Raw genomic sequence first — 14,824 nt, forward strand, 5'->3', positions numbered from 1 at the left:
GAACAAGCCTTAATTCTAACCTTGAGTGCACTAAGTACAGCGGTGAAGATATTGATCTGTACTGCTTGTTGTCTGGCTGATTTAGCATTCTGAATACAATCCTGGAAGTGTTCTAGGATCTTATTCCTATGTTTGTCCGCAACATGAGGGAACACAACTCCAAAGAGGGTCACAGAGGCATCTATGACAGCCACTCCTAGAGGCAGGGGTCCTGGCACCTCATCCTCCTGTTTTCAAATCAAGCAGACCACATACAAAAATGAGACTCAAACAATGCCAGTTTGACATCAACTTAGTTCAGGGAAGGAAAGAAGGAACAATAACCATTAAATCAATGATACAATAGGATGACTCCTCTAACAGGAGAAAGTCTCTTGAACCATGTTCTTTTCTATTTGGCTGACAAACAAAGTCAGTGTTGTTCAGACTACATACATAGAGCAGAATATTAGATTAAAACTCTTACCCAAAGGCTTCAAACCATATTCATTTTTAAAATGTGGATGTTAGTTTCTTCCAAACAGATAGATTTCTTCAAATGCAAAAGCATGTGGAAAGGACAAATATTTCAGTATCATCTACATTCAGAATATGGAATGTAAAAGTCACTACCTTGCACTTTTCTGACCAATATGATCCCATAATAATACCAATGATACCATGTTGAGTAGAAAGAAAGAATGATAGATATACAGAGAAGACAGAGACAGAGACAGAGACAGACTGAGACACAGAGACAGTGGCAGAGATAGAGATGGAGACAGAGACAGAGACAGAGACAGATTAAAACACAGAGACAGAGGCAGGGACAAAGACAGAGGCAGGGACAAAGACAGAGATAGAGACAGAGATAGAGACGTAGATATAGACATAGAAAGAGACAGAGGCAGAGAAAGAGACAGAGACAAGGGACATAGAAAGAGACAAAGACAGAGAAAGAGACAAAGACAGAGAAAGAGACAAAGACAGAGAAAGAGACAAAGACAGAGAAAGAGACAAAGACATAGAAAGAGACAAAGACAGACACAGACACAGACACAGGGACATAGACAGAGACATAAACAAATGAAGAGACATAGAGAGATATACTTACATGACCGATCTCCCAGTAGAGAGATGATGGATCATGCTCTAGTGCTCCTGATCCTGATGCACTGTTTGGCTGTAGCTGAAGCTCTACTGACTTGTGATCTGTATCCTGGATCCAGGAACCTAGGATGATGGAATCATTCTCATGACAGAGGGAGCGCAGGCGAGATGTAGTAGTGTTAGCTGGGTTGTCTGTCAGTGTGAACTCGGCAACCAGCTCTCGTAACAGAGGAATGAAGCTCCCTATAAATGCAGAGTGGAAGATTATACATACCCTAAATCATCGCAACATACATACCACAGTATAAAACGTCATAAAACACATGCCTGTATCACAGGGTTGCAAAATGTTTCTAATGATATAATATCAAGTTCTTCTTTTATTTTCACCTAGCCAAAACAAAACATTGAGATAAGTCCATTTTTAAGACATACAATCTGAGGTAATTGAGACAAATCCATTCTGACACTGTCACAGAGTATAAGGACCCCAGCCCCCCCCCCCCCACCAACCACATAGGATATTAATGTACAGGGACACACATTTGTAGTATAGATAATGGGCGTTATTCAGGTATACTGGCTCCTGGCCTACTACAACCACACTAGCAACATGGTACACAGGGAAGGATTTGGGTTTCAAATTTGTGGTTGTTTTTTTGCATAATAAATAATAAATGGCGAGGTCACTATTAAATCAGTAGTTTCTTTAGATTTTGCCAAAACACACAAATATCACAAATCACATTCATCCGAGTACATTCAAATACCGGTATGTACAGTCGAACCTGTCTGTAGCAACCACCCTAGGGAAACACAAATAGTGGCCATTGTAGACAGGTAGGCGTTGACGGGCATTGACGGCCATTTTGGTTTTGAATAATTGATTGACAGCGTGCCGCCCACTAGCGCCGCCTCTCGCAGACCCGCCAGTGCAATTTTCTGTGGCTTTATAAGGGCCGGCTCAGTCGAGCGAGAAAAAGAGGCAGAGAGCCCATCGATTTTTGGTGACCAGCGGAAGCAAAATGAAAGGCTGTTGGGCAGGTGGTCGTTGTGTACAGATTCTTAACTACATGAAATCTCATGTGGGGATTTTAAATAGTCGTTATGGACAGGTGGTCGTTACAGACAGGTGGTTGTTAAGACAGGTTTGACTGTACTTTAGAATTATTAGAATGAGAACTGGTTGAAGGAAGAGTGTCGCCATGATTACCTTCATATGATTTAGGTGGCAGCTGTCTGAGTACTTCATAGAGTCTGAGTCTAACCATAGCAGCGCAAGCTTTCAAGTGAGCTCCATAAGACTTGATCACCTCATGGATCCTGCAACAGAGAGAGATAGGCATACCATCATCAAGTCAAGTCATGATACATTCAATTCATTTATAGTACACTTACAAGTATTAAACCATTTCACAGGGTGGTTTAAAGATTTAAAGAGTTTTAAAAAAATAAACTAGCATAAACGAAATAAAAGTTATTGTCCATGACTGAATACAACAGCTGTTAAAGCCTTATAAGTAGATTCCTTATGAGGAGAAGGCAGACAAATCCTTGGAGATCTATCTACAGTCATGGTGCAAAAGCCTGAAAAGTACCATCATCAGCTTTACTTTTCTAGGCAAAAAAAAAATATTTAGACAAGCTTATCAAATGGAGGACATATCAAACTGTATTTATTCTTTAATTGACACAACTATTCTATCTTTCTAAAAGCAGGAGGCGCGATGGCTCAGTGGTAGAGTAGTGGTCTCGTAACTGGGATGTCCCAGATTCAAAACCAAGTTGATGATCACTGACTAAACTTCGTGCACTGGCCCTGCGCTAACACATTGCATTATTTGTATATTATCCCTCAGAGAGAACTTAAGGCCGTCGGTTCCCTGGTTGCTTACTTACAAACATACACATGCTTTTCTTAGCAATCAGGTAAAACAAACGCACAAAATGAACTTACTCAGATAGCATTGACATAGCACATTCCAGAGGGGTCATAAGCCTCCTGACGACATCATCACTGATCAGCTCTGGGCAATGACGGATAAAACTCTGCATGGCTGGACAGAAGCAAACGATACAGACACAGAGTAAGAGAGATATACATCAATACACTGCATGATTACTCTAAAAGTATTCCCCAGAAGTTAATGATGACAATATGTACTTGTGCTTTTGAGTGGATCTGGGCTCATCCCATGTGCTACAGCCTTGTTAAATATTTGACAAGTAGCTTAGTAAGGTTTTATACAAATGGTCCCTAATCTTTTGTAAGATGTCAACATTTGCAGGTATACACAGTCCCAGTATTATAAGAGCATTTCAATTTCCTACATCATAAACAAGATCATAACTCATAACCAGAAAACTAACTGTAATCACTGAACAGTACTTTACAACGAAAGACCATAACTTTCACAATGTTTTCCAGCGTGATTCTAAGCCTGTTCCTTTAAGATAACCTAAATAAAAGACTTACAGCACGCCTATCTGGCCTTCCAGTATAACCTGCCAGTTGAAGGTTATCCAATATATTTCTAGCCAGATCCTCTAAGATGCAAGTAAATTGATTACTTAACACAGAGCACCATACTGAGCCTTTCAGTATAACTTGCCAAATGTAGGTATGCTAAATAATTCTAGTCAGTTCAATTAAGATATAACTTAATACTGCACAGCACCCTTATTTGGCCTCTAAGCATGGCTTGCAGTGAAAGCTATCCAACATTATTTGAACAAGTTCCTTTCAGCGAAAACCTAAATTTAGAACTTACCACATAGCGCTCCAGCTCGTCCTTCCAGCATAACCTGCCAGGTGAAAGCATCCCCTCGTGCCTTCTCAGATTCCATCTCACGAGATGATCGTGGGAAGGCATTACGCCAAAGAAGTAAGAGGCGGGGCAAGTGATTCCGTACAACAGGAGTGCCTGCAGAGAAAACAGTGATGGAAGCTTGGTGAGTGAAGGTCATTAATATCTTAATCAATAAAGTGAATCTGAACTATGCAATCTATAGTGATATGGTGATAATCGTTATTCCAATAAGGAGGAGCTTTAAAGAAAATTCACGACAACTGATAATTATGGACAAATCATGTATGGATGGAAAGATTTTCTCTTGAAAAAAACAAATAATTTGCTGAAAAATCATATAGATATCATGGAAAAGCTTAAAATGCTTTGTGGCTAACTGTGTCTCGCATGTGACGTCTTGAATCTTGTCGCTCTACCAAGGACAGCTGAAGGCAGAAAATCTGGATCTCAAAATTAACATTTCTGAGAGATGATTACAGCGGGCCCCAAACATATTTTGAAGAGGGAAGTTGTTATATTTGATCAGTAAGGCTTCCCTTCGCAATGATATTAATTTTGCATCAATTCAAAACACTTTTGATTCTTCGGGTGACTACTTTAATGAAAACTTTCTTGTTATCCTCATTTTTATGCCAACCATCAGTCACATCTGAAGAAATGCTTCCAGTCCTTACAACCTTATTTGACTGGTTACTTCATTTGTTTACAGGTATCTAAATTATAGGTCTGTATATATATATATGTAAGGATCTAGTATAAAGTTAATTATCTAAATTTTTGACAGCGCACCACAAAAACACCGGAAAGTGACACAATGTGATTTTCAATTTGGTTTCAAGAATCATATATTTGGTCAGCATCATTGAATGTTAGTTTGTTGAATGAACCTACCTAATGTCATGATAGAGCCTAGAATGAGCCAGCTAGCCTGTGTACGGTGCAGTGACATGCGACTGTTCTGTGAGGCTGTCCTCAGGAGATCCTCAGCCATACTGAATACTTGCTGAAAGGTCACAGGGAAAGGAAACAAACATTTATGTTGCACTTGCTTAGACTGATATCAAACAAGAAAACTACTCTGACACTAGACAGTAAAGGCTTGTTCAGAAGGTGAACTGCAGTAGTTCTTTTAACAACATGTAAATGAATGGAAACTACCACAACAAAAGTTTTACCCGAAATGTGAAGCATATTGTATTTAATTCATTATATAAAAAAATAGAAAACAACTACAAGTGTGCTGCCTTATATCTAATCCAACCTTAGGCAATATGACACTGTTGATTCAGTAAGCAATATTTGAAGACACAAGCTTCAAAGTTGCATTTTGAATGAATTATGACAGGTTGCTTTGCTCTCTCAGAAAGAGAGAAAGAGAGTTCTTACAAAGATCATTAGCAAGTAAAGTTGGTTATTACATTTCTAATGTGTAACCCACAGAAAAGAACAAAACTGGCTTTATATATGCATGTAAAGTGACTAGTATGTCAAAATGTGTGAAAAGCTCATTACCTTTCCCTTTGCATGAGGTATTCCTAACGGGCAGCTTCTGACAGCACCCAGCATGGCAGCAATAGCAAAGCTGTATCCAGACACAGCCTCAGGAGAGCTCTTGTACTTATCCATCCTCTCCATACAACCATCTAACATCCTGGTCAACTGAGACGGCAGTGCTACAGAGATACAGCGTACACACCAAGAACCAGCTAACCGAGCCGCTGGGCTAGGGTGCAGGAGCACAGACAGCACTGTGTAACACATATCTGCAAATAGAATGAGTTGGAAATGTCAGTTTGATTCTCAGGAAGGTTTACAGAAAGGATAATTATCAATTTGTATGTGGTTGTGGGCAGATTATAGATTACTTTACATTCACCAGTGAATAGCTATGCTTTCAAATGTTTTCATCTTAACAAAACATAATTTATTGTACATTAAACCAAAGAAAGGCACCATTACCTTCTTTCCCTTGCTACAAATCTATGACATCAAAGCAATAAAGAGAACCTGCTAACACATTACAGGAACAATTGTTTAGAATTTCTAACATGACTCACTGAGACTTAGATTATTGTAATTGTAATTATCTTACAATTAACTACTTCGCATGGTTTGTCCTGTTAATGAATACTGATGAGGCTACCCTGGGTAAACAAGACATATTATTATTATTAAATGATGAGATAGCAGAATGCATCATATGACAATCTAATTTAGGCATTGTAGGCCACTTCAGTGTCCGTGTGAGAGAGAAAGATGTACGGGAATTGTGACTAAAGCAAGGATGAAGGATGTGACATATGGCAGTACAGAGGTTAGGCTGCTCATCCATTAGCAACAAGTTAATAAGCATTATAAGGTTGTTATAATAAGATAGAATGACTTACTAGCTGATGATTCTCCCAGGAGTGGAGCAGAGCATGAACTTAAAGTCCTCACCAGGCTCCCTAACTCCTGCAGGGCACAGATCAATACATGCTGACTCACAAACACATCAGATCCTTTGCTATCATTCCCTCCTTCCACAGGATCTGAAAACAAATCACAAAAGATCAATCAATACTATTCTACGACAAAAAACATAATCTCTTATATTTATTACTATTCCCATGTGTTATGCTTTCTGTGCATTATTGATGCTGTTACCCATACCTCTTATGTTTCGTTTAAAAGTTAACAAATCAGGGAAAACTTAATCTAACTTCTAATTGTAGCAAGAAAAATTAAAGAGCATCCATCAACAAGTGGGATACATTGTACTTTTAATGTAAAATGAATCAAAAGCTTTTCCTCTTTAAATTGCTACAAGAAATAGTTTCATATTTACTGCCAGATTATTAATACAAAAAACAATAACATTGAATTCAAAGTTGTCCATTCCTTATCACTTGATGATTTTAAAGTATATTTTCCTTTTTAAACTCCTGGCATCATACCTCATAATGTAAAAACAAGTAGCTTTCAAAAATAAACCACAACCAACTGTGCCTAAGTTTGTTCCTTCTGCTCGTGCATATGGTTCATGTTTTAGGGTTATGAATCAAAAGTAAATGTGCTGAACCATAAACCATGGAACATCTGCTTTGACGTGATCAAAGGACATGTCTATAACTTACCCACAGCATTCATCTGTTTGGCAATGATCCTACAGAGCTCCTTACAAGCAGACACCTGAGCTTTCTCTCCTAGCATCTGACCTAGGGTAGACTGTAGGATGAAGGTCACACAGCGTCTAGAGTAGACAGCATCTACATGGGTCTGAGTAGCCTTGGGGCTTGCTACCAGACCTAGGACATGTTCCATGAAGAGGGACAGGTTACGCTCCAGCCAAAGACCACCCAAGGTCTTCACCAACACAACATAAGCCTGCAATAGCAAACAAAATGAAATCAGTGTTAACAAAACAAGAACTAGATTAGATTTCATTTTAAATTTTGCCTTGAAGTTGAATGGTGTTAATCATGAGTAATGTTGTTTAGACCGAGTCTACCTGCATCATGTGTTTGTGTGCACCATGACAGCGTAACCTCAAAGGGTTACTTATGTCAAAGAGATACGCTATTCGCCCATGTACACATTTTCTGTTTAAGGTCTTTTGATTTATCCTTCATAGTTTACATATCCCTTCTGGGCAGAGTAAGGCAAAGTGTAAAAGAGAGATGTCATGAAATCATAGTTTATGATTCCAATTGATCTTTTCAGAATGTATCTTCTTGAATTAAATGAAATACTTAAAATCAGGGCCCTGTTTCATGAAACTGGTTAACAAGTTACACGAACTGATATAAGCTACTGAAATCATGACGTTTGATTGGCTGAGAGCAAATATGTCATAGAAATTTAGCATTTGTTATTGATAACAAGTTTAATAATACAGGGCCCTGTGCCATAGATGACTTACATGAGTAACTCCAACTCTGATCTCTCTATTGACCATGCCTCCTCCTCCCTTGAGTAGTTCTCCAGACCCTCCTTTGAGGAAACCAGACGTACCCTTCACAAAGCCTGATGCCAGCAGGTTAAGGATATCTTCATTGGAAAGCCGCTTGGCCTTAGAGTCTGCAAAGATATGCCAATTGAAAGATTATAAATATTAATCTCTGCATAATGACTGTATTTCTTTTAAGTGTAAAGATATTACATTCAATTAAATAAATTAAAATTAAAATGTTCAAACAGATAAGTTGGCTTTCATGAGACACACATAGTTTATAAAGATCTCCAAGACAATTTTGGTGCGATGAGGCCTAAACACCATTATGCAACATTTTGTATTGTGTAAACACCAAATATTGTGATAATATTAGTCAATAATGCTGTATTCATGTCTTCTTGTGGTCCTTGTAATAATTCAAGATTCAATTCAATTCAATTGATGCAAATATTATTGATTACACATAAATGTGTAATTTGACAGTAATTTCTAGGTATGCTAGGTTCCGATATGCCTTATAGGTTATGAACACATTTGACACATCTACATTTCCCACAAACTTAAGGCAGACACTCTTTATTGTTCAAAATTTTAATTCATAAACCATTAATATAATATAAAAATATAAACAAATATAATAAACTATGTATTTTGCGATTTTCTTTCAGTGACTCATTTAATATTAAAATGCTATGCTCACTCATGCATGAATGGTATGATTTGAATTGCATATCATCTCTAATAGAGTTTAATTTATGTTTATTTTGATAAATGAAAGTTAAGTTTATATCAAATATTTATTTGAAAGCCGTAATTATGAACCGTGTCCTCTTTTTTAACTTACTGAGTGTATATCTCAAGTAGCATCTTACAAAATGAAATGTTAAGAGGGGTTATTTTGCTTTCAAGTTTCAGACGAAATGGTGGATGTATGTATAGTGAGGGTGCAGTGATTTTGATCTTACCTCTTGGAGGGGGATGAGTGAGTGCTCGAGCTAAGAGAACACCAAGCAGCTGAGCCACAGCACTGCGTACATCATAGTTAGAACCATCTAGGGCTCTGAAGCTTGAAGACACTATGTTCTCTAGCTCAGATGTTATCATGAATGAAGCTTCCCCTGCAAGCTGCTCCAGGCACTGTGACGAGAGGAGGAGGGATTAAGGGTCAGAGATTTAAACCCCTTGATTTTAATCCTCTCAAGCGATGGGTAGAAGAGGAAGCTAGCTCTAATCCCCATGACAGCTTGGTATAACTCAAGCTTGGATTGCCAGATTTCCCTACTCTCCCTTACATCCACATTAATTTGATATCAATCTACATTGCCTCCAAGCTTTCTTTATTACAATCTTATTAAAGGTATTAGTCTACTCTATTATGAAGCTCCGTTTATGTGGTCTAAAAGTGCTGAAAATGCATCATCTACTTGTACAGTGCAGCTACCTTTCTCAGCTTCACATACCTCACAGCCAATGTTTTATCTGGATTGGAACCTACTGCATTACGCCTTGGTTTCATCATTCATTTCTCCAAACATCAACTTATCACCTATATTTTAATACTCCTATTCACCCCATATTCATTCTTTCTTCCATCTATCAATCAATCCACACATACTACCTATCTTTGAATTCTGTGCTGTTATTCATTTATCCTACAATCTACATATTAACTGATGATCAAAACACTGACTCGGTTTCCATCCCATCCTCATTCTTTCTTCCTTCCTTCTATCTATCCTTCCATCCATCTTTCTATCCACACCTCTACCTACCTTTGCAGCAGATACTCTGACAGCCATGGTTCTATCCTGTAGGGCATTACGTGCTGCTTTGTAGATATCTCTGTGTTGAGGCTGGGTTACACTGCCAAGTCCTAAGAGGATTTTCTGTAGACAGAGCATTATCTCACAGCGACCCGTTGACTGCAAGTGAAATAAAGTGAAAATGTTTAAGAAGAAATGCTTTACAAGACACAGCTTTATTTGTAGCATACATTAGACATTAACACAATCATAAAGTGTGAGATCTGCTACATGTACCTGTATGCTTGCACGTTTTATAGCAGAGATTTCATAAAAGAAAGAAACTACTGCCTCTTCTACATGTCATTTGTTATTAACAACTGAAGACAAACAAAATCAAAGGTTACATTCTATTCATAATATAAAGGACTCAATTCATATTCTCATGCTGGCATGTCACATGGGTTGTATCATCATGAATTTACTAGAAATCAAGAGCATTTTTACAAAAATTTATGTGAACTTTAAAATAATTATAATAATTGTGAAACGCCCCTTCCTGTCTAGACAGACTTCTTACAAAGTCTCAATGGATTTTAAGATTCAATGATGCAGCTAAAAATACTTCACAATGTAATTGTATAGCATTTTAAGAGTTATAACCAAGTTCATATGTTTTATAAGAAATATGAGAATATATGCAAGTTCCATCATCAAAGAAATTGCTGTGTGTGAATCAAAATACAATAATTGCTAAAAGTAAAAAAGATATGGCAAATGAAGCTACGTGTAAAAAGTGTACGGAATAGATGGTTCAGTGAAAGTAGGAGAGAATTGTAATAGAAGTAATAGGGGCAGTAGCAAAGATCTAGCAGAGTTAGTAGATGGTTTAGTGAAGGTATTAGTACAGTCAAACCTGTCTATAGTGACCGCACAAGGGAAAAACAAAAAGCGGTCTTTGTAGACAGGTTACTTTGGTAGGATTCCTTTAGTCTATGTAGACAGGTGGTCACTAAAGCAGGTTTGACTGTAGTAGAGAATTGTAATATTAACAGGGGTGATAGAATGAGTCTTACCTCTGCATTTTTCAGAGCCTTGATAAGACTTTGGATGGTGTCTGTATAAGAGTTCCCTGTGAGACGTCCCAACATCTGATACATCTTACCCAACACAGCCACAGCAGCCCTAGAACATAATCAAACAATACGATGCATAGTGGTTAAATCCCTTCCAAGAATAAACTTTCTTTTCTCTCACTCTCTCTCAATCATGTTTTTTTTTCTTCACCCCCACCTGTTTTACGCTTATCATTATCATCATCATTATTATAATTATCTTTTTTTATCTCAGCTTCCCTTCCTAAAACTAACTTATAATTCATTAAAGGTATAGACCGGTATTGGAAATGCCCCAATTTCAAAAAATGAAATGGAAGCTCTCATTACCGATCATGTGAAAGAATATGTTTTGACTAATACATGATGATAAAAAATTTGTTGGGAAACCGCCTACTAATTCATATATTTGGTAAATTTGTTTCTCTCATGGTCTGTGAGAGATATAGGGTAGTCCCATATACAACTTTTTGTGTATAGTGCTTGTAAATTTATGAAGAATGGGCCAAATTTCTTATCATTTTTATGATTCCAGAACCTTGCAGATGCTAGATGCTAGATGATCAACCTTTTCTGATCAATTCCACAACATTTCTTTCACAATGCAATCGCATGACCATAATTGGTCTTTACCTTTAATTGACAACTATGTTCAATGATGACAACAAAGCTACATTTATCATAAGGCAAATATACATGTATAAATCAACATGCTATACTTGTGTAATGTATAAACAAAAGTTCAGGGAGATTTCCTGTGGTTATCTAGTTAGCATATTTGAGAGGAAAATTGTCCATAACCACAAGCCACAAAGGACAGTATTTGAACATCCCATCAAATAATTGATTTAAATGTCGGGAATGTATTGAACTAAATACCATACAAAAAGTCTGATGCAGGGAATACTTATACAAGCTCTAGTACAGATTGCAAGGCAAGCACTACATTGTGTTTTCTGACACAGTCTTTAAAAAAACATCTGGAAAACAGCTGTATTTATCCAGATTCACAAACATGAACCTGAAACTAACTAAATAATGCATTATCAGGCAAACACAACAGGGTATTTCTCTTAAAGGCAAATACAGCCTTCAAACTATTCATACATTTTATGATAGAGTACATGTATTATATTCATAAAATATTCATGGAAATAGTCTTTGCAAATATGTGGAAGTAATTGTGAAAGTATGATTTTATCAGATAGTTTTAAGATATGACAATGATCCTATATTTGAAGTGATGTAAACGTTGTTAATCATTGATTTCTGATTATAGAGTCTAAATGTATAGCTTTCAAAGCTTGGGTAACAGTTAAATTCCAGCCACATTTACATTAGGCAATCATAAGGAACTAAGGAAAATTAACCACTTGCAAATACGTGTACCTGTACTTTGAAAACTCAATTTTTCCCAGTTTTCATATAGGATTGTATACTCATATTCCATCATTATCATCATCATCACCATCAACATGGCACTACAATGCAATATAATAATACTAAAGTGTTATCTTAACAAAAACGAACCATATAATACAATAATAAACGTACAATGATAATGCTAGTATCTCTGGGTGCAAAGGATCTGCTTGATTCTCATTTGAAATGTACCAAGACTATTGATGATTGTAATGTGACTAGGCAGTCTGTTCAACATGACCGGTGGTGCATCATGGTCACATGCCACATAGCAGTTCATAAAATCAACTTCTATCAGAATGAAGAGTTATTGAAGACTTCAGCTTTCCTGTGACAGGTACAATGTAGATATTCTGACACGCGTCCTTGCTTTAAATAGCGGAAGTAACATGAATAATCAGCTGATAACGTAATTGAATAAGACGAATAGGATGTATTTTAATCCCCTTATCGAATATATAGAATCTTTTTAAGTGGAGTTATATATACGACTTGGCTTGAATCCAATGTCATTCATGTACATTTCATCACATACTGTGTTCTGCAATATGTATTCCTTAATGACTTGCATATATATACAAGTAACTAAAAATGTTATTGTCTATGAAGTATAGATATTACTTTAAAAATGAGTTGTTAATAAAGTCTGACAAAGAGGCATTAGTGCACCTTCACACAAAACGTGCTTCATTTCGTCACACACACTTGAGTCTATGTAGTGGGACTGAGGGAACAAAGCATTTGACGAATTAAAGCACGCCCAGTGGCGGAGGCGGTGTGACAGTGTAGCGCCAACAAAGTTAGGGTAATTTTTGTTCCTAGATGCTATTCCCATTCATGCACCTGAAAGATTTTGTTATCATTCCGCTCGTTGTGCACTGTGATGTTTGTCCTATTTATTCTTAAATATATTTGTTCTAGTCTTTTACAATGACTAAAGAATTTGACTTGATTTAAATCCAATTCAACTGACTTGGTGTCTTAAGGAAAACAAAATTAAGTTATTAAGGAAAAGAATAAGCCCCACTGAGTTATATCCACCACAATCCCCACATTGCAGAGTCTATTAAAACCTAGCTAAACTACATGTATACCTAACACTGACTGCCATGTCTGAAATGTCATTGAATGCAGCTAGCATAGCTATGTGATCAGTCTTGGGTGCCATCATTCCCATTATATTACTAACTCATCACACCAGCATACAACTGTCAGACATGTTAATCTATAAAACATGATGTGGAGAACTCAAGATGGCAAACCAATAACACTCTTAACCCAAGGGGTTCAGAATGGTAGAGGTGACACAGTCCCCAGCTTTAGCAACTTGACTGCAAATGCAAAGGTTAAGGGGTTCGATCCCTGGCAAGGCACTATTGTCTTTTCGTAAGGCATAAGTGTACATTTGTTACTCCATACTCAGGAGAGAAATGGGGACCTAGTAGGATGACGAAAGCCTTTGAGTTAGTAATTGCCATATGCCCTCATGATGACTACATGTATAGTGGTAGGAATGCTCCCCAGGGAGTGGAGATGGTGCATACCACTGTTCTTGAATGAATCTGATGACCAGGGTAATAATTTTTGTAAAGCACTTACAGTATAAGACGATAAGCGCTACATAAATCCAGAAGTTATTATTATGATGTGGTATATCAATGACTTTCCACTTAAAACGGTCTATCACCAGGGTCTAGTCAGTCCCTTACAATAGATTATTTGATTAAAACCCACAAAATATTCTCTTTTTTTAATGAATCTCTCTCTTTTATTATCTTTTCCCAGAAAAAAAGCATAATAGAATAGGTCTCAAATTCATATTATTGTATTAGTGTATACTCCTTGCTGTAGAGAGAATAATGTATGATCTTTATAACCTTATATATTCTGTACATATTGCTAAAAGTTCTGAAATCATTTCTACAAAATATATGCTGTTAGTTGCCTATCCCCACCTCCCCTCCCCCCCCCCCCCCCACAAAAAAGTAAATGATTAATAGTGATAAGAATAAATTTCTGAAAATGTGATAGATGAAATAGGATTCATCACTTTTATAGACGACCCACAGTCGTTATGCACTCTCCGCTAGGTGTCTTGCTCATCTTCATAATTACAAATGGACATTATAAAAACACCTAATATGATCAGGAGGATGATAACATCACTTTTGCAATAACGAAAAGCTCTGGGCCAGAATACCAAATGAAACCGATAGAGAGCCTTGGTCATTAAGGGCCTCCTTTAATATGCTTCCCAAGGTACTCACAATCGAGTTGGCAGATAACTTGGGGAGTCATCCTTGCTCTTAATGATGTCATTGCAGAAGTTTGTGGTCTGGTAGAGCGCCAAGGTATCACCGACTTGGAAGATGGTAGCAATGCATTTGCCTAGAAGCTTGCGGGTCGGTGGGCCAGGAGACTGCGATATCTGGGCAGTCAATTGCTTGAGCAGCTTGGCCTGCGATTCCTTGATGTCAGACTGTAGTAGGAAACATGAAAGAAAGGAAGACAGGGGGAGAGAGGGAGAGAGAGGGAGAGAGAGAGGGAGAGAGAAAGAGAGAGAGAGAGGGATAGAGGAAGAAAGATGGGGAGAGAAATGGTGGGTGCAAGAGGAATGAAGAGAGAGAAAGAAAGATATAACGAGAGAGGGAGAGAGAGAGAGAGAGAAAGAGTGTGTGTGTGTGGGTGTGTGTTAGTAAAAGCAAGCAATCG

General features: G+C 37.4%; 1 protein-coding gene across 3 annotated transcripts in view; it reads right to left on the minus strand.

Moving 5' to 3' along the window:
• Positions 1-14,824, minus strand: part of LOC575022 (HEAT repeat-containing protein 5B) — a 79,326-nt gene that overhangs the window by 25,860 nt on the left and 38,642 nt on the right. For all 3 annotated transcript variants that reach the window (XM_030999757.1, XM_030999756.1, XM_030999755.1), the window contains 14 exons: positions 14,380-14,591; positions 10,652-10,760; positions 9,606-9,755; positions 8,799-8,970; positions 7,801-7,958; positions 7,016-7,265; positions 6,287-6,430; positions 5,412-5,662; positions 4,791-4,902; positions 3,861-4,013; positions 3,047-3,146; positions 2,303-2,412; positions 1,094-1,332; positions 21-227 (listed from right to left, as the gene is read on the minus strand). In XM_030999757.1, the coding sequence (XP_030855617.1) occupies positions 21-227; positions 1,094-1,332; positions 2,303-2,412; positions 3,047-3,146; positions 3,861-4,013; positions 4,791-4,902; positions 5,412-5,662; positions 6,287-6,430; positions 7,016-7,265; positions 7,801-7,958; positions 8,799-8,970; positions 9,606-9,755; positions 10,652-10,760; positions 14,380-14,591 (2,367 nt within the window). The remainder of the gene's footprint in view (positions 1-20; positions 228-1,093; positions 1,333-2,302; positions 2,413-3,046; positions 3,147-3,860; positions 4,014-4,790; positions 4,903-5,411; positions 5,663-6,286; positions 6,431-7,015; positions 7,266-7,800; positions 7,959-8,798; positions 8,971-9,605; positions 9,756-10,651; positions 10,761-14,379; positions 14,592-14,824) is intronic.

Source organism: Strongylocentrotus purpuratus, unplaced genomic scaffold (genome assembly GCF_000002235.5).
Source record: "Strongylocentrotus purpuratus isolate Spur 01 unplaced genomic scaffold, Spur_5.0 spur5_scaffold_5, whole genome shotgun sequence".
Lineage (NCBI taxonomy): Eukaryota > Metazoa > Echinodermata > Echinoidea > Camarodonta > Strongylocentrotidae > Strongylocentrotus > Strongylocentrotus purpuratus.